This window comes from Kwoniella dendrophila, chromosome 10 (genome assembly GCF_036810415.1).
Source record: "Kwoniella dendrophila CBS 6074 chromosome 10, complete sequence".
In the NCBI taxonomy this organism is placed as follows: Eukaryota; Fungi; Basidiomycota; class Tremellomycetes; order Tremellales; family Cryptococcaceae; genus Kwoniella; species Kwoniella dendrophila.
Genome location: NC_089485.1, coordinates 745164 through 763159, shown reverse-complemented (window position 1 = coordinate 763159; position 17996 = coordinate 745164). Strand labels below are relative to the sequence as shown.

Below are 17996 nucleotides of genomic sequence, written 5' to 3'. Positions count from 1 at the left end.
TTTTTATACCTGTTTTTAAAGGGAAGAGGTCTGAAATGTACAGTGAGACTAGCATCAGTCGCCATGGACAATCTGCACAACCCTTTGACAGATTTATCCTGATTGAGAAGACGGACAAGCCGTTTTGACGATGTCAATGGATTTCTCCTTTTATCTCTATGACTCAATCATGATAAAAGTATTTCTCCTTCTGACGATTCAAACAGAATGACATGCCCCCCCCCCCCCCCCCCCAAACTTCGGGAAGACCATTAGGGGTTAGGCTGTACTGTACATTAGTATGATGAATGGAAAGAATTGTTGTCAGTATGTTTCACGCTATCACTATGACGTCCATATACGGTATAGCGCTTCTGTGGATCTTGTTGAGGAGGTTCCAGGGGCGGAGCTGCTTCTGCTGGAAGATGATGTTGTTTCATAGTTTAGCGAAGCACGAATCCTTTCTTGAGCGATCCTTTGTGAATTTCCCGATATCGCCAAAGAAGCCGTAATTATAAATAATGATAATACATTTCGACAATGTTCTGATATAAAGTGAGTTTCAGCTACATGTATCGATATCCTGAACCTATCGAGCCGGCAGACTTGTTTGATACGTCTGAGCCTGGTCGACCTGCAGATTGGAACTTATGCGGTAAGATGATTTCCCTTGATTAGCGGATTCATAAAAGGGTTTCGATCATGCAGAAATCGCTACGTACCACTTGCACCCAAAAACCTTCTTGTTGGAGGTAATAATTCCAGATCATCAATCTGACCTTGAGGCCGTAAGTGTTTTTGTTGCTGCTGCTGCGGGTGTTGCGATTGTTGTTGATTGTGGGGGTTGAGTGTACTAATTACTTTGCGATCTATTCAGCTGATTTTTGCCACTCGAAATTTTTATTATTATCTGCTAACGGACTACCTAAAGCCACACCCACTCCGGAAGATTCGTCTGCTGGATCTTGATAATGACTGTTTTCGCTGAAAGTAGTATCTCTTGAATTTCCGTTTATGGGTGGTGGTAAATTTGCATACATACTCAAAATACCAATATCAGATTTTGTATCATCTTCCCAATCTGTCTTTGCGGTTTTCAGTGTAAAATTAGAATTTGGTCTTTCGGATTGTTGGTACTCTATACTATCTGTATTCCTATCATTTTGACGTGTATTATTCAGGCTGCTTGGGTTCTCTCTGGCCTTATTTCGATTGGTTATTTTGGCTAAAGCACCTGATCCTTTTTGTGAGGCTGACCTAGATAGTTGAGTTAACGGTGAGGCTGTTTTACCTGTCAATGCAGCTACTAAAGGTGAAATGGTTTGTCTTTTTGTCGTTGACGATGCACGTGAATCGGTTCTTATTGGTTGTGAGTAAAGATCTCCCTCATGCTGATTATGTTCTTTTACTGTAAAATCGACATGGTTGTAAGAGGATTTCGTCGGTATCACTTCGATTGCCCCTGAAGCTAATGAAGGTAGATAATCTTGACTGAGATCGTTATGAGATTGTACCGGGTGATGATCATTCGGGTGTAAATCGGTCACAGCCTTATTGGAAGGTCCTCCAAAAACTTCATTTTGATGGTTCTCTACAGATCTTTTCTGATGGTTGGTTTTCAACTTAGAACCATTGAGTTTTAGGAATGAGTTTTGATTCGATTCCTTTTCCGCAAAAAATGAATTACTGGGATCAATATGATTTTGAATGAAAGATTTCAGTGAAGGTGTAGGTGAAGCGAAGTTGAACAGTTTGGATGTACGTGGTTTTCCGGGTGCGTTCATGGGATGTTGAGATGTTCGCGTAGAAGGATGCTCCGGTTCTGGAATTGGTCGGAATGGATGTGCCGTTGACGAACAAGTTGGCGATGATCCCCTGGATGAGAAACGGAGGAACTGTTTGATAATGCAGTTGCACACGTTAGGCACACAACATATCGGTGAGATCGACTGAAGGGCTTATAAGAACTCACATTGATCGGTGGCTTTTCCCTCTCATTTTCTAGTTCCCTCGAATCAATTTCCTCATTCTCACGTTGATCTTTCCTTTTCCTCAAAAAAGCGAAAATCCAGATCAGAAGGAAAGCTAAAATCACCGCACAGGCAGCCACCACTATCCCAGCAATTGCTCCTCCTGATAAGCCTGTTGTGCTTGTCTTGTCTATGGCTGAAGATGCTGAGGCGGAACTACTTGAAGTAGAATAGAAAGATGAAACTTGTACGTATGATTTCGATTGTGTGGTGAACGTTGTGGATGAATTGCTGATAGGTACGATTACACGAGTATGACTTAGAGTTCTGATACAAGCAGAATACGGTTTCCATATCAGTCCATATTGCACGCAATGATCAAGAAGTGCGGTGATCAACTTACAATCCTGAAAAAGTTACTAATCTATCGAAACTCAGTCGTTTTCCTTGTTCGATATTCTTTAGGGTTATCGTATGGTCAGTATCCGCCAGATTCAAAGTATGGTAGAGGACTGAATTATACCTTTACGAAACTTGTTAGTTGACAACCTTTGCTTTACAGATATACATAACTTACACCCTTGGTCCACCCGATGCATCAAAGACACCTTGAGTTATATTATCAAGCAGCACTTCATAAGACCTATCTCATTATACACAGACACAAGTCAGCCAAATTCTGTATCTCTAAATCGTATTACCACCCACCCAGCTTCTTGACCGCCAATACCGTATACTGAAACACTCGAACCATGAAAATGAAGTTGAGTCGATGTATTTGCTTGTTCAGTCCAAGAAATAGATCCATTATAATCATTGGAGGAAGTGGCTTTTTCTTCCTCATACTCAGTCTAGAAACAAAGTTTCTCATCAATCGTTGGTCTACGTGTATCTACATAAGCGTTTGATGGACACAGAACTCACCTCATCAATATAATTCGAAACACCTTTTTCTAACATATTCCAACCTGGACTCAAGATGACCTGCCAGTCCCTCCAATTGGTATCATCAATAGTCTGATTTTTTGAGTTCTTATCTAGTTCGTATCCTGATATACAACTTGCTCCGTCTATTCTGACCCAGTTATCTTCGCTATTCTGCTTCGATGCTGTACTGGAATTTGAGCTGAAAGAAAGTTCGAATCGGTGATGACCTAGTGGTAAATTGACTATTGACGTTGAATCAGTTGAATGATTGAACGAAGTCGAAGGTAATGAACCATTAATCTTCACTATCGGCTGGCCAAAAATTGTACTTTCAGGTTTGTTATAGGTGATATCGAATAATATCCCAGTTCCTAGCATCAACACAGTGTCCGTCAGTGAGGTTCCGACTCTGCTGCTTCTACTTTTCAAACCTACCAGTACAGTTCAGCGAAATGTTTGTGTTTCCAGAACGCGTTATCATTCCACTATCTTTACCATCTCCAGCTTCCTTGAGGTATTCAGATGCGGTTTGAAATCCTTTTAAAGTATCGCATGATTTACAAGGTTTGTACTGGAATAAAGGGGAACTAAAACCAAAGTCAGGATATATTATTTTACTTGATGGAAGATCTTTTTTCTACCTTGATACTTTAGATAAAACATTTTCACAACTCACCTTGCCGATATATAAGTTTCCATTGCCTTTTTTTCTATAATCCTCCTCACTCAGCTATTTAGTCTATGGTTGGGAATACCTCTGGAAATTGCCTGTTGATGTTGAAAAAATCTAATTGTTTTTGATGCTGTGATTCACGATTGAATTCTGAAATCGGTTTGAAAATGTTGAGAAATCTGCTTAGATATGAAGATGTTTCGATGATATTTGGTCAAAAAGAGTGACGAAAGTTGGGGAATAAGACTTATTTAGACATGTGAATTATTGTAGATATGGAGGGAAAAGTAAAAGAAAGACTCTGTTGATGAATGATCAAATTGTATTTATTGATGAGTTAAATTAGTAGATATTGATGGTTTAGTGCGTTGGCAGTCAAGCTGACAAGGGGTATGTGGTTGATTATTCCATCGTTAAAGGTATATTGAAACAAAGGTACTTCCTGGCGAGTATACTGTACTTATGAGATATGTACTGTATATTACCGCATACAGTACAGCGTGAATCTCTGTTTGCGATTTTGACAATTACCTTGACTACCAGGACAAGAAATTCCAATCGTAAACATCCGGGATCGTAGCATACTTAGTGTTAGTGTATACGCCGTATGTTTGTATCGTTGACTGATAGGATCAAGCATCAGAAGGAACATACCAAGTAAGGGTAGGATACGGAAAGAAGCTATAGAAGAAGCTAAGGGTTAAATGATGATGAAACAAACAATGCATTGATCATGTAGATATTTATAGCATGATAGCGAAGAAACGGATTGAAGCAACGACACCGCCACATTCCCTTATAGAAGATACACAGATTAACGCTCGAGCAGGAACATTGCAAAATACATTTCACCCTGATTGTATTCTTTGCAGTATGTTTTCGATTCCTCTTGGAGATGAGTGTGGAGTAGGTTTACTTTTATGCATCGCATGTACAAGATATTGATATTTACACATACAACGATTGTTTGCAATATACAAAAAGTAGAATGATTTATTACAACCAAATTGTGTTTCTTACACGGAGTACATACAGCAATCTACTGAGGAAGGGGAAACACAACTGTGGGAGAAACGCGAATAGCACTTATAATACTTTTCTAAATCTATTGACCATACTACCATTGATTGTGCCTCGGTTGATTGAGATCGATTTCTTCAAGTTAACTTCACTTGTAGCAGTAGATGCCCAATCATTTTTGTCATCTTCACTTGATGGTGTATTGACATTTGTTATAGTTTGAGTGTCTAAAGATTGTTGTGAAGAGTTTAAAGAAGGTACATCAGATTCACTTGAAATAGTACTTGAGAAACTTGTTCTATCTAATAATGGTACCGATCCAATAGCCGAAGATGAAGTTACAGTTCGAGTGATAGTTGATGTATTTGTTGTTGTACGAGTTATGATCGATGCGTTTGTAGTCGTTCGAGTTATATTGTTTACAGTTGTTGAAGAAGGAGTAGTATTTATACCTAATCCTTTGTTAGTTGAATTAGCTCTTGGCTTGGGTTTTGGTGGAAGTGAGTACATGACTGGCCATTGTCCTTGGGGAACTGCATTACGTGGTGCTGATGGAGGTGGTTTGATTGTTTTGGCACCGAATGGTTTTGGTCCATTTGCATCACCAATGGCATTTCCTGCTGCTGGAGCAGTACTTGGTCTGGCTTTAGTCTTCTTAACTTTTAGCGTTGTCGTCGAAGATGAGGCTGGCAGAGCAGTCAACACGTTGGGTGAAGCTAATTCATCGATGATTGTTGGAGGCGTAGTAGGAGTAATGATTGGTGAGACACAATGTGTACTAGCTGGTCTAACCAAACTAGTCATTGGATATCTGAAGTGTGGGGTATCTTTGTTGGAAGGTGGAATTTCGCTATCATACTTTGGATCCAGCCATATTGAAATGTTCAACATGTCGCCATTTGGCGCCGATTTAGGGAAGAACAATGAAACTGGTAGGTTACCATCTGACATGGCTATTGGTTCCATAGCTCCAGGTGGGTATCTATTTCGGATCATAATAGGTTAGCTACTGTTACCAACGATTGCGGAGACGGTTCTCATTCGACAGGAAGACAATGACTTACGGCCAAGGCATTTTACCATTCTTCAATCTACCCAGTTCGTTGATTACGTTCATCTCGTTTTCGGTCATCTCGATATGCCATAATACAACATGTTTCCATAAATCAGTATCTTTTCCGGCAGCTCGCAACAAATCAGATTTCAATTCGTCGACTGTTGTATGAGGATTGATATCTATCACAATTGGTGGAGCTGATGATCGCATACTGGATGGACCAGCGGTAGGTTGTGAATGATGTGATGGTTGAGCAAAGTATGCTCTGAGGGTAAGTGGGATTTGATCTGTTCATTTGACGATTAGCTGATTGCATCTAAATAAAATACCAGTTTTCGATCTTGTGCGACTCACTGATTGGCATACCTAACAAGGGTCTAGCGACGACAGAAATAACGTCTGATGTTTGTGTACCGTCTATGTGACCAGGGAACCAATGTTTGATCTTTGGTTCACCTGATCCTACTGATGAAATGTGATTGCGACCTATACTCATTTCTAATTGATTTGGGTCATTGAGGTTGAAAGCGGGGAATTGGGATAGCAGATCAACTGGTCTTCCATATCTTTCGGTGTAACTTTTGGCTTGTACGAAAGCTTGTTGTGGTATTGATACCTGTTATTTTTGTATTCAGCGAAAAGCAAGTAAAGAATAGGTCAATGTGAACTCACCTTGAAGAGACTCATCGAACCATGGCCAACAGTTCTAGCTATTTCTCTCCTCAAGACAGCGATACTTTCTTCTGGTCTAACATGTACGTAGAAAAGGTTTTTTGCTTCCTGTATATTCCCTTTTAATGGTATAGGATCAATGGCTACTTTCAACCTTATGGTTTTATCTGAAAAGTAAGATGCTGATGCTGATGCAGATGCAGAAGAGGATGATCCTGGTGTAGGTCCGTTAGGATTAGGTGACAATGACAATGGTGAATGTTTACCTGATTTACCGAATGTTCCTGTCGAAGCTGATAGAGGAGTACTTTGTGCTGAAGATGGTGGACTATCATATGGATCTAAAGATAGAGTGTCATTGTTATTGGCTGTACTTTGCCTTGAACGTTTACTGAATATACCCATTTTGTTCGGATCTAATTCAATTTGACGTCGACCAGTGTTGTGTATTGTCACTGCTAAGAGTTATCAGTTGACTAGTATTTGATAATGGTCGCGTTGTAGGTAGTCTGTTGGGTATGAGCGTGAATATCGATTCGTTAATGTAATGTGAGGTATGCTGAAGCTTGATTATGGTATCGATGTAGGTTATATTTATTAGGGAGAAGGGGCTCGGATGAAAATTGGGCAGATGATCTAATGATATTATATAACTGACGTTTATGAATCGTTGACTGAGCTGAATGATTTTATTTTATGGGGTAATCCTGTATTTCATAGGTGGGATTCAATTACGAATCCTCTACAGTAAAGGTTTCAGATTTTTTAACATTTATAACATAATACAAAAGAAAAAAAAAATCTAAAAATACCGTCATCTAGAACCAAGAAGGCAAGGTAAGGGCAATTATTTCAGAGATGTCTCTCTTCTTTTCTACTTTTTTATTGTATTTTCTCGATCGCTCTTTTCCGTATAGATATGCAGATCATCTTATTTGACTACTCTAATTAATGTATATCTCTCCAGCTTCTTACCCCTTGTTCGGCCTCGTCAATATGAACACCATGTCTCTTTCACTTGATGAATTACTGAAATCGGTAAAATAATGTTCTAAATCGGGGAGAGTACATACTTTTTTCAAATGCCGTTGTTGACTTACGCAAAATCAAGAAAATTTCCTTCTTGAAAAGATCTCCGGAAATTCGTGTTTCTTCCCTTGATCGGTTGTTCCTAGCTTTCGACAAGTATATCTGCAACAAGCCCAGTTGTGTAGTTAAGTAAAAATTACATACCTGTACTCACAAATTGTAAAAAGGCTGATCTGATATGATGACAATTCTGGCGAACATGATAGCATTTAAGTGTCAGAAGAGGATGACCTGCTGGTGACCCTAAGTTGCAAGCCAAAAACGATTATTTCGGAAAGGCTTTTTCATTCCTCCACAGATCCTTAGAGGAGGCGTATATTCGCGTGAGTCCCATTCCTTTCTTTCCACGTAGTAGGGGTATGTATTCTCATATCCTTCTCTTTCATAACATAATACGTACGTTCAATGTATATGCAAGGACTTCAAACATACGAAGGTGGATACAACAATTTTGTCTTTGGAATTGACCGAAATTGAATAGGTAGAGAGTATGTAATATCAACAAAACTATAGTCGAATACCGGTATTGAGCCATGGTGGTTCTCCTCCTGAAAACTGAATGGATTTTACACGTGAGTATTCATCGTATCATTGTGTACTCGTCTATAGGTATTTCCGAAACAGCACATAACTAGCCGATCAACAAAGAAAGAAAAGAATTACTAGAGTGTTTTCGAGATATGATAGGCAATCCCAATCAATCAGGTCGTGTGCACTATTTGACACTGGAAGATCGTTGGTGAAACCTTTATGGCTAAATAAGCGAAAAAGATGATCGTCGATCGCTTTCACTTATGCTATATTTCGCAGTCTTTGCGTTCTGGGCGCTAAAATGATGTGCAGCCTGACGGTCTGTTCACAAGTCGATCAGCATGTGAACCGCTGAAAATGCTCATATGTATCACAGCGCATTGCGACCGTTAATATAAGTGATGAATAAAAGTGATCGACGAAGGAGTGTGGGATATTATGAGAAAGTTAAGGGTCCGGTATTGGTTCCGGCACAGGCACTGATGATTTCTATTCCGTTCTTCTAGTTATCTGCAATTGGCAAGTTTCAGCTTGACATACAATATGAGAATGACCGATGGTGACAATGACCGAATAACATGCACACCAGCCCTTCAATACTAAGCGCCCTTCAGTAAGCCCAAATATGATATTCGGATGTACCCAAACCCAAGTAGACCAGATAGATCTGGTCTCAATTTTCTCGTGTTTTGATTGCGGTAGATTATGTGAATATCTATCAACCGAAACCGAATATTGTAATAAAGCATCCTTAGCAATAATCTGCAACTACCGATGTCTCGATCAGAGGAGCGAAACCTGACCGCTCTTTTGGGTCTTTGGCTTTGATTACAGCATAGAAGATGTGGGATTACGTAAGCAATAAGTAGAGTTATAAAATTTCACTTAGACTAGTATCCGCGAACCTGGTCGAGCTGCTTGATATCCTTATTGTACTATTATACATATTGTAATACATTATACAAGCTTATAGACAGTTATAGACGTATATGCATACCCGTTATCAGTAATACAACAGAAGATGAATCTTGAACAGATCTGGTGTGACAAATGAGCTAACATTGATTGGACAGGATGATATCGGTCTCGGATATTTGGAGACCCCTCTTGGGGTAAAACTTGCTATCATACATTTTCAGCTTTCGTAAGCTGTATGAAGACGCTGTACCTGTCAAAGGTATGTAGAAAGAGCTCCTAGACTAAATCATTTTATCAAAGTGATTATGTACTCTTGTGGCTTAATTGACGCGAGTAGGTCGATTCTTGCACACCAACGTCAAAAATACTCGATTTTCCAACCATGTACAGTATACATGCTCAATCCAGCTTATCAGACAGTTATCTATAATTATTCCAAACACCAAGGAAATTGTAAAACATTCTTAGAAGGCACTGCCCATTACAGTATCGTGTTTGGTGGCTTCTCGGATGTTCCGAATAATTATGTTAATTTACATACCTTTCAATAAAAAGAATACCTTTATACGAGAGTCGCACTGCAGAATGATGAAACGCAACAGGTGGACTGCATGTATCCTTTCCACGCTGAAAGCATGTCCCGGCACGTCGTAGATCTACTCGGCTAAATGAAGTGGAATGATGAAGTCCTCATCAATGTCATAAGCTGACATACATAATATACTAAGGGGTTATAAAAAAGGCGTCTTTAACACTTTAACACACCTTGTTTAACCATACGCCACACGCCATCCGATGACGCATTGATCTTCAACCTTTTCGGTACTTCCACTAGATACGTAGGTGGTTGATAGATAGTACTGTACATGCTTACCAATACCTATCTCTCATATGTTGTCTGCAGATCTTTGGGGCAAGCATGACAGCGATATAACGCCTCCTTGGGCGGAACATGAAGCTGGACGTCGTATCGCTTATGGCATACTCAGGAGATTTCGGTAAAAATGAGGTATTGGCGTTCAAATCGGTCTTGTTCAGCTTTAAACGGTAACTTGGCGTTGATTCGGTCATCTCCGTATAATAGGATACTGCAATAATGGAAAATATACTGTAAGATCAAGGTCCTCGATATGATCTTCAGAAAACGACCCTCTGACTTCAATGTCAAATATTCATACCGTAAAACGGGCATACCCTTGATCTAAAGATATCAGCTTGGAAGGAATTTACATAGTCCTTTGTGGTGTATAGTTTTAGGGTCAGTGATTCTTGCAATGTAGGCGAAAATATAGCTACAAATGGTAAGATTTGACCATGAAGTCTCCACTTAATGAGTAGCATGTAATACGTGACTTTATACTGGAAACGGGGCGACTGCACGTCTTTCTAATGTGATTGACTGTACTGAAAATCGATGTTGATACATACACAGCACATATTTACGACTCCTTCAGAATTAATCCATTAGATATACCATTACGTCATCGTTATCTCTGAATATCGCCGCTGCAAGTCTCAACATCTCTTCAGTTGGTTCTTCGTTAACTTCAGAGCCAAAGTCTCCATCCCAACTCGAGAACAGGCTCTTGATCTTATTTTTCCAGATGTTCAACACTTTGTTGATCTCTTCGACAAACTCTTTCATCACCCTATGAACAGGAACAACCGACGAAAAGGTCAGCCTATAAATCCTTAAATATGCTCGGTGAATCAACTCACTTCTCTATTATCAGTAAGACAAAATTTGTGAAACTGTCGTCCACTCGGAATTGTAGGTCAAATTTACGGAATTCATTACCGAGAAAAACTTGCATCTGTGCTTTACAATCTAAAGCTGAGATTCCTGGTTCTATCTTTAGTTGAATCTCGATACTGATGATACGCAAAGTGTCAAGGAACCTTTGAACACCAGGCTGGAGAAAAGACATCAGCCAATTGGGGAAAAAATCCACCTTCAATTTGGTAGTTTCCACTAATCTCCCCTCCATTCCTACCACGACGGGCTGACGAGTATCATCCCGGTGGTCCTCATAGAAACTTGCAAGAAGTTGGTATCCGCTTTTAAGTGTTTTACCTGGTGTTATAACTGTCCCGTTGGTCGTGTCTGCAAGCGGCATCAAGGTTACTTCTAAATCAAATCGATCTACTACTTTCAATACAAAGGTGAAATCAATTGCGAACGGATGCATCCTGAAATTACCATGAACACTTGCGCTTATCAGGAATGAATGGGATAAGACTGTATCGTAAGCCTTACGTACTGACCACACATGAAAAAGCTCAGTCACTCACAGAGCACCCGGTCCGATGATCCTGCCATCAATATATCCAATTTGGTTTTCTTGCGTTATGGCCAGTCCAAATTTTATGTTCGGACCCTGTGTTCCCGAGATTTCGTACGGTCCAATATTGAATTTCTCAAATTCCCCTTCCACACAGAATGCTGAAGTGGAGATTTCAACGCAAACTCGCCCTTTTTTGCCCCATATGAGGGCATCACAACTGGTGTTTGTCAATGAGAACGGCATATCAGCTGAAGAACAGCGTGTGCCGTCGAGGCACCTAAGACTGAGCTCACCTGAAAGTGAAGCCCTGCTTGTAGACGGTCTCTTCAATTATCGTACCGAATGGACAAACATAGAGATGTACTTGGTTGAACGTGAAGATATCATCCGGCTATCTCGAGACAGCTATGAGTGAGTTGTGGCGGTCTCGGTAGACTATACTTAGCGAGTCTTGTGCGACTCACCATGTTCTTGGCCAGATCCGATTCAGGTGGGACCATAAGCTGCAGAGCCTGTGAAAGGACAAGATCGGAACATTGAACTGAATAGACGTTTTCTACAATGAAAGACATATATCATCAAATTAGTGACCAGCGTATACAATACGTATGTCGGAACAACAAGCTCACTTCTGGGATCAACATCAGCTCTGATTACTAAATGGCCCTTCGTTTCCCCAATCATCGCTCCGCCTAGAAATGTAAAATCGGTTGGAAGACCTCCAGCAAATGAGATTACCAGAATGAGAGTCAAGTTTGGGCCTAAAATGAGTCTCTCGCATAAACCGAAAGGATTGTTCCAGTAACCTAGCAGAGTACCACCAATTTTAAGTCCTTCCATTGTAATCCCAGCGATGAGTGTTAGTTGCAGCTCTTTTTCGTTGTCTTGTGGTTTCCACCAAGCCGAAGCTTCAAATTGAAGAGTGAGTGCAGCAGTTCCGACCATTAATTTCAGCGCTAAATCTCCTGTACGGAAATTATCGCCGAGTTTTATTGGCGTTAGATTTCTCGTTTGTATTGAAGCTATAATATTACCTGGAGCGTCCCATCTCCAGGCGAGGAATAGTGAAATACCCAGAGTCTCTGATTTTAATACTTTTCTAAGTGAATTACATTCTCCTATATCGATCAACACCTGAATACCTTCAACCAAGGTTTGACCTTCTGCAAGCTTCAATATAGAATGGTCATCGTATCTTGAGGCGACTACAATCCTGGCGCTGTGTATAACAATATCGCTTAGTACACTATTTTCCAATCCAGGGATATGTTTTCCAAGGTTGAATCCGCCTTCAACTGTGTCTAAATTACCCCATACTGTATAATGTATATCAGAATCTTCTTCGTGTGTGTATAATCTAGCTCCAACATCGATATACAGACCATCCCAACTAAATTTACCACTGGCAGATACACTCTAGGTCTTCTTCACCTTACCGGTCTGAACCTTATTTGCTTTTACCAAAGCTCTTTTACCAGCTCCTCTCTTTTGACCGGTTATAACTTTCTGAAAGGAACTATCGTCACATTTGATTTCAAGTATTAAGTGAGCTTCTGATATCGTTACTTCTCGAATAGTCAACTCTCCATCTTTGACTTCAACATCGAGTTTACCACCTTCGGGACCCAAAGCAAGAATAGCAGATGAGCCAGGATAATCGCCAAACTTGAGATTGATCATCTCGAATGTTATACTTGGCCAAGAACGGGGTTCTTTTGACACAGAAATAGCCACTCTTTCTACTTTGAGAGCCATATCAGGTATTTCTAATGAACTGGCATCAGGGTTGAAATGTTTATGTATTGCTCTAATCGTTTCCCAAGTCAAGTTTTCCATCTCGAAGTTGATACTGAAGTAGCCATCGAATGAAAAGTTTCCATAAACATTTACTGTTGTATCGGCGATTGATAGTTCGCAACCTAACCCTAATATCACAAATTTCCATCCTATTTCTGTGCTAAGTTGACCATTGAAACCAACATTTCGAAGTGTTAATCCTTTTACACCAAAAGCGTTTTCCCAATCTATATGCGAAGTCGCGGAAAGTCGATATTGAGATTGGTTTTTTTGCAGTATATATGAAGTTTGGATAGGATTGCTGAGCGCTCCACCAAATGACCAATCTAAGCTGAGAGTACCAGCTGCCATGTAGGTGAATAACCTCTTGGGGACCAATTTCTTGGTCTTCCTATCGAGTATGAAACCCGGATATGAGTGAACTGTTAGTCCAATGGAAGTGATGGTAATAGAAGGTATCACCTTCGCTTTGATGTCCGGCAATGCAGCTGAAAATGAAAAGGTTGAAGGTGATAAAGGTTCTTTCCAGCTTGATAAACTTGGAAGATTACAGAGGAGGTCTAGACGAGGTTGTTTCACACCTAAAAGGTCGGATAGAAGAGTATGTAGTTCTGCATGAGAAGGACCAACTGAGATAGATCCTTTGATTGTCAACCCTAAAGGACAAGATGTATCGATAGGAACGTTCTATGAGTTATATAGCAGACCGTCAGTGTGAGATATATCTCTGCGGTGTCAGGTGTAGGATGTATTGTACATAAGATGCTGTACGTACTTGACGGACGATATTAACATTACCCAACTCAATAGCTCCTATTGGTGTGCCTTCTAAATAACCTACCATGCGTCCTAGACATAGCTTTTTCTCCGACTGAACTGCTTGAAACAAAGCTGGCTGTTCGAACCATAACTCATACAGGTAACCATCTTCAGGATGTATATTGTAAAGAGTCACAGGAATCTCCTTGATACCGAAAAGATGAAATTTGCTGGTTTGTACAAATCTAGGAAATCCACCTTTGGGAGCGACAATCACTGTATCCTTGGTAATGACTGGATCCGATATACATTCATCCAGCTTCTGATCATCCTGTTTCCCCTCCTCATTGATTGTGATACCTTGTAATCGAATAGTAGACTTCAAACGTTTGTCTGACCTTCTACCCCCGTTGGTTTCGTGATGATCAGCGATATCTGCATCTTCCAGGAAACGCTTAGAACTGGTTGCTTTGGTGTCGTAAAGGATAGCTTTGGACATGATACGTGGGTTTGAGTTATTGATTGGATATTGGACGTCAATGTTGTCAGAGGTTCAAAAGAATTGTGCGAAGAGGATACCTTTTTTCATGAAAAGTGGGAGTAACATTTCTGAGAGTGCTATCTTCTATCATGGAAATGCATCCGGGTTCTTGCATCTTGTATTGAGATATAGATAAGAAACTGTGAACTTGTTCGGTTCCTCTTCGCGTGCCCGTGTGCTTTGCGGTGTGGTGCAGATCAGATGGTACCTGTGCAGGTACAACTTTAACCTTAAACAGTATATCCATACTGTAAGTAAGTGGTGTGCTACAGGTGCTACAGCACTTGTACAGTATCATATGACCATGTCACATTCAAAGGCACGGGTTCAGCCCTACCATGTCCGGATTCCAGTTTAAGCCATCAAAAATCGCTTTGATCCCCATTTTCCCCGTTTCATTTTAACAATCCTCTATCCACCAGTTATTTTGTCACCTGAGACACAGATACAAAGATATACTCTGTATATATAACTTAATCATATTGATTATTCATGAATTTCGTTGAAAACATAATGAACCTCGCGCATACACCTTTTGATTACAACAACAGCGTTCATCTTCACACCCAATCATGAACAACGGGTATAATCCCAATAATGGTTCATTTTTCGTTCCATACACTGCCGAAGAACAGGGAAACCTCTATGCTCCAGTACAAGGCAATCAATACGTTTTGGTGGGTAATCTGGACGGCCTGAACAACCTTCAGACGGGCAATCTTCAGCTAGCAGCTTCCCTTCAGCAATCGCGTCAATTGGGTGAGCAGAACTGTCATTCTACTATGCCTTTCAAATTGTACTGCATCGAACTGAGCGAATATCTGTTCAGTGTCTTTCGGCCAACAGCAATTCGTAAACTCTTTAGCTTATCAACTCGGTTTGCGAGGTCAACCGTTACCGGAACAAATTATTCCCCGCCCTATCAGCAAGAATGTCGAAGATTTGCTTCGAAAGATGCAATTTGCGAGTGGATCTGAACCTAAATCTGTTCAGCAGGTGGAAGTTGAAGACCCAGTGAACCCGCTTCTGCGAGGTAGAGATATAAAGCTCATCGATGAAAAAGCTATAGGTCAGTCCCGAAAATATCATTCAGTCGTGTGATACCGTAGAGGATTTGAGAAGCTGATTGACGAATATACATTATCGATAGCGGATGAAGATCAAACCGCGTTTGTGCTTGTCACATCAACTCCCAAAACACAAAAAATCCCGCTTACACCCAGAGTGAGTTGTAGTCATAAAGTTGGTTAGTACAACATAGTTGACAAAACTCGTTCTATTTCTGTTTGTGACTTATATAGACAAAAGGTCCTGCAAACCGTTGTGTCAAGAAGTGGGTCCGAGTGGGAGGACCCGTGGATGAACACTATGCGCACATCGGGAAGAAATCAAACTCGTGGTATTTTGTGAAAATGAGTGATTTAATAAATCGATTGGATGGTTCGAAAGAAGCTAAAGAGCTATGTCAAATCGATCGACGTCAAGAACCAGGTCACATAGAAGTGTGGGATCATAAGGGAAAGTTAATGTCAGATCCTATAAAGGGTTGGATTGTGGAGGTACCTAAAAAGAGGAAAAGCAACGGCAAATTGGACACAAATAAGCTCAATTTAAGTCAAATTAATAAGTATTACGGTACGTTCATACCCTTTTACCTCATCTAAAGTTCCCCTGGAAAGGTTCCAGATCGACTAATGAAATGCACGGTACATTTCTTGCTTTGATACATAGATCTGATCAAGCCGAGAGGAGGAGACGGAAAATACGGTATAATAGCCGCTCGATTTATCAAAGATTCATTCGTAGGTGGTATCAACATCAAGTTCAAAGTGGAAGCAGGTATAGCTACATGGTTGAAGGACAACAAAAGGGATTTGGAATCTTGGTTAGATGAGTTCAAACGAACAATAGTAGCTGCCCCTGTCCCACATTTAGAATATGATGGTGTCTACATAGCAGGTTCGGACCCCAAGTTGACTTCAAACGGTTTTACGTTCTGGGATAAACACCCTATGGACTTGTATCGATTATACCTCACGAAAAAGGATTACGACAGACTCACAAAGGATCCTGTAAACTTACCTGAAGACGAAGCGAAATTGAGAGCTCGAATAATCCAAACGGGTACCGATGTATTCAAAATAGGTCCGGAAATTCTGTCGAATATAGATTTGATAGAAGATGAGGAGACAGTAACTTGTGTCACTGAAGGCAAATATCATGCAGCATGCGGTCAAAAAAGGTGGAAACAGCAAACTGCAATCATGAGAAATGTCTCTCCCAATCTGGTGATTGGCGTTTCTCGTCCATGATCAATCTATAGTCGAGGATGGATCACTGATTCTTATTATCGGTAGGCTGCGGCTAATGTATGGGCAGGTATGGATAAATGGGAAGAAACTGACAAGCGATATAGGCCTGCCGAAGTGAGTTGTCTGTGTTACCTCGGATATGAGACCTCAACTAGAAAGCTCACATATTCCAAATTCTGATTTAGTGGGCACATCGATCTGGTTTCGCGATGGGAGGACTTGGACCTACTGTGAATATGAACATTCAAACCTCTCAGACATGGGAGAACCTTATGCTTAGTACTGCGGCTGCAAATACACAAATGATTCGGTTAGTGAAGTATCCCTAGCCATGGTGAGAATTACTTTGGCTGATAGATGTATACGGGATCACTTAGATACGAGAATATTGCAGCTCGATTTACAGAGCGATGGGATGCTGCCAGTTATCAGGGAAATATACAAAAACCTAACGCAAGTAAGGTTGACCTCAAGGTATTACATAAAGCTGAAAGCGGTGTTCGCCGGGATGCAACGGATAATCCAGACATGTACAGCAATAATAAAGTTGTTAGAGGAAAGCTACAACGTGAGCTAGCTAAAGAGACAAAGAAACCAAACCCCCCTGTAGATGTCATCAACACCCTTCAGAGTCAGATTCATGCAATACCAACATCTCAACGACGTTTTCAACATGGTTATGCATTATCACATCCTCATTTAATTACTAAACCTAACGAAAATAGTCTAGACCAGTTATATCTAATGTGGCAAGAATTCCAGGTAAAGTTAGGACCGAAACAGAAAATACAGCTAAAAATAGATCAACCCATGTTCGATGAGTCGAAGACCCGATGGGGCAATCTAGATGAAAATGAGAAACATCAAGCACTTACTAGATGGTTATGGGCTACTCGTTATCTCGATTGGCATTATGAATTTTCTGGTGATATGGCGGCACATATTCCACAAAAAGATACCGATAAATCTGGTAATGTGGCTGGAGCTTTTAAAGCAGTCACGATAAGTACAACTTTTGATTTATGGTCAACAAATATACCTTTAGGTTTAGAAATTAGATTGGATCAAGCTTTAGATCTATTACTTTGGGATACTGGGTATTGGGGAGGATTACCACCGTAAATAGATCCGCGTGCTGGAGATACTATGAATTGGATACTTGACCTCGTCATAACGGCTTCGCCTACTTTTAGAGTAAACACAAGTTGTGTCATATAGATCATATACGTAATCAAAACATGTAAATTGTATAAGAGCAGTAAGATATCTTTCGTAAAACTGTAGGATTGCATGATTGGTGCAGAATTTAAGTATCTTTCATGGCTGCCTGTTGAATTGATGTCTGTGTGAGTAGGATGTGTAAAAATCCAGCAGGATTCCCTGATGTTTTGACTGCAAGTAGCTGATATCGATCAGCTCGTCAAAAAGGTTTCACGCAAAAACTACAGCACCCGGAATTCCCAAGT

General features: G+C 40.4%; 4 protein-coding genes across 4 annotated transcripts; 1 reads left to right on the top strand and 3 right to left on the bottom strand.

The window, feature by feature from the left end:
• Positions 1-545: 545 nt before the first annotated feature.
• L201_007234 (uncharacterized protein) lies at positions 546-3575 on the bottom strand (the record flags this gene model as incomplete). Its single annotated transcript, XM_066222945.1, has 10 exons — positions 546-613; positions 702-832; positions 898-1874; positions 1952-2276; positions 2353-2472; positions 2527-2592; positions 2658-2800; positions 2874-3247; positions 3312-3463; positions 3553-3575. 10 exons carry the CDS (start codon positions 3573-3575, stop codon positions 546-548), a joined length of 2379 nt encoding a protein of 792 aa, XP_066079042.1.
• A 1060-nt stretch (positions 3576-4635) lies between these two features.
• L201_007233 (uncharacterized protein) lies at positions 4636-6703 on the bottom strand (the record flags this gene model as incomplete). Its single annotated transcript, XM_066222944.1, has 4 exons — positions 4636-5551; positions 5634-5913; positions 5981-6242; positions 6299-6703. The coding sequence occupies 4 exons, from the start codon at positions 6701-6703 to the stop codon at positions 4636-4638; spliced, it is 1863 nt and encodes a 620-aa protein (XP_066079041.1).
• A 4421-nt stretch (positions 6704-11124) lies between these two features.
• On the bottom strand, positions 11125-14176 carry L201_007232 (uncharacterized protein; the record flags this gene model as incomplete). Its single annotated transcript, XM_066222943.1, has 6 exons — positions 11125-11338; positions 11415-11512; positions 11586-11677; positions 11751-12437; positions 12558-13605; positions 13694-14176. The coding sequence occupies 6 exons, from the start codon at positions 14174-14176 to the stop codon at positions 11125-11127; spliced, it is 2622 nt and encodes an 873-aa protein (XP_066079040.1).
• Positions 14177-14790: 614 nt separating this feature from the next.
• On the top strand, positions 14791-17652 carry L201_007231 (uncharacterized protein; the record flags this gene model as incomplete). Its single annotated transcript, XM_066222942.1, has 8 exons — positions 14791-14977; positions 15048-15287; positions 15369-15442; positions 15520-15853; positions 15950-16506; positions 16576-16644; positions 16716-16840; positions 16908-17652. The coding sequence occupies 8 exons, from the start codon at positions 14791-14793 to the stop codon at positions 17650-17652; spliced, it is 2331 nt and encodes a 776-aa protein (XP_066079039.1).
• Between the last annotated feature and the right edge of the window lie 344 nt (positions 17653-17996).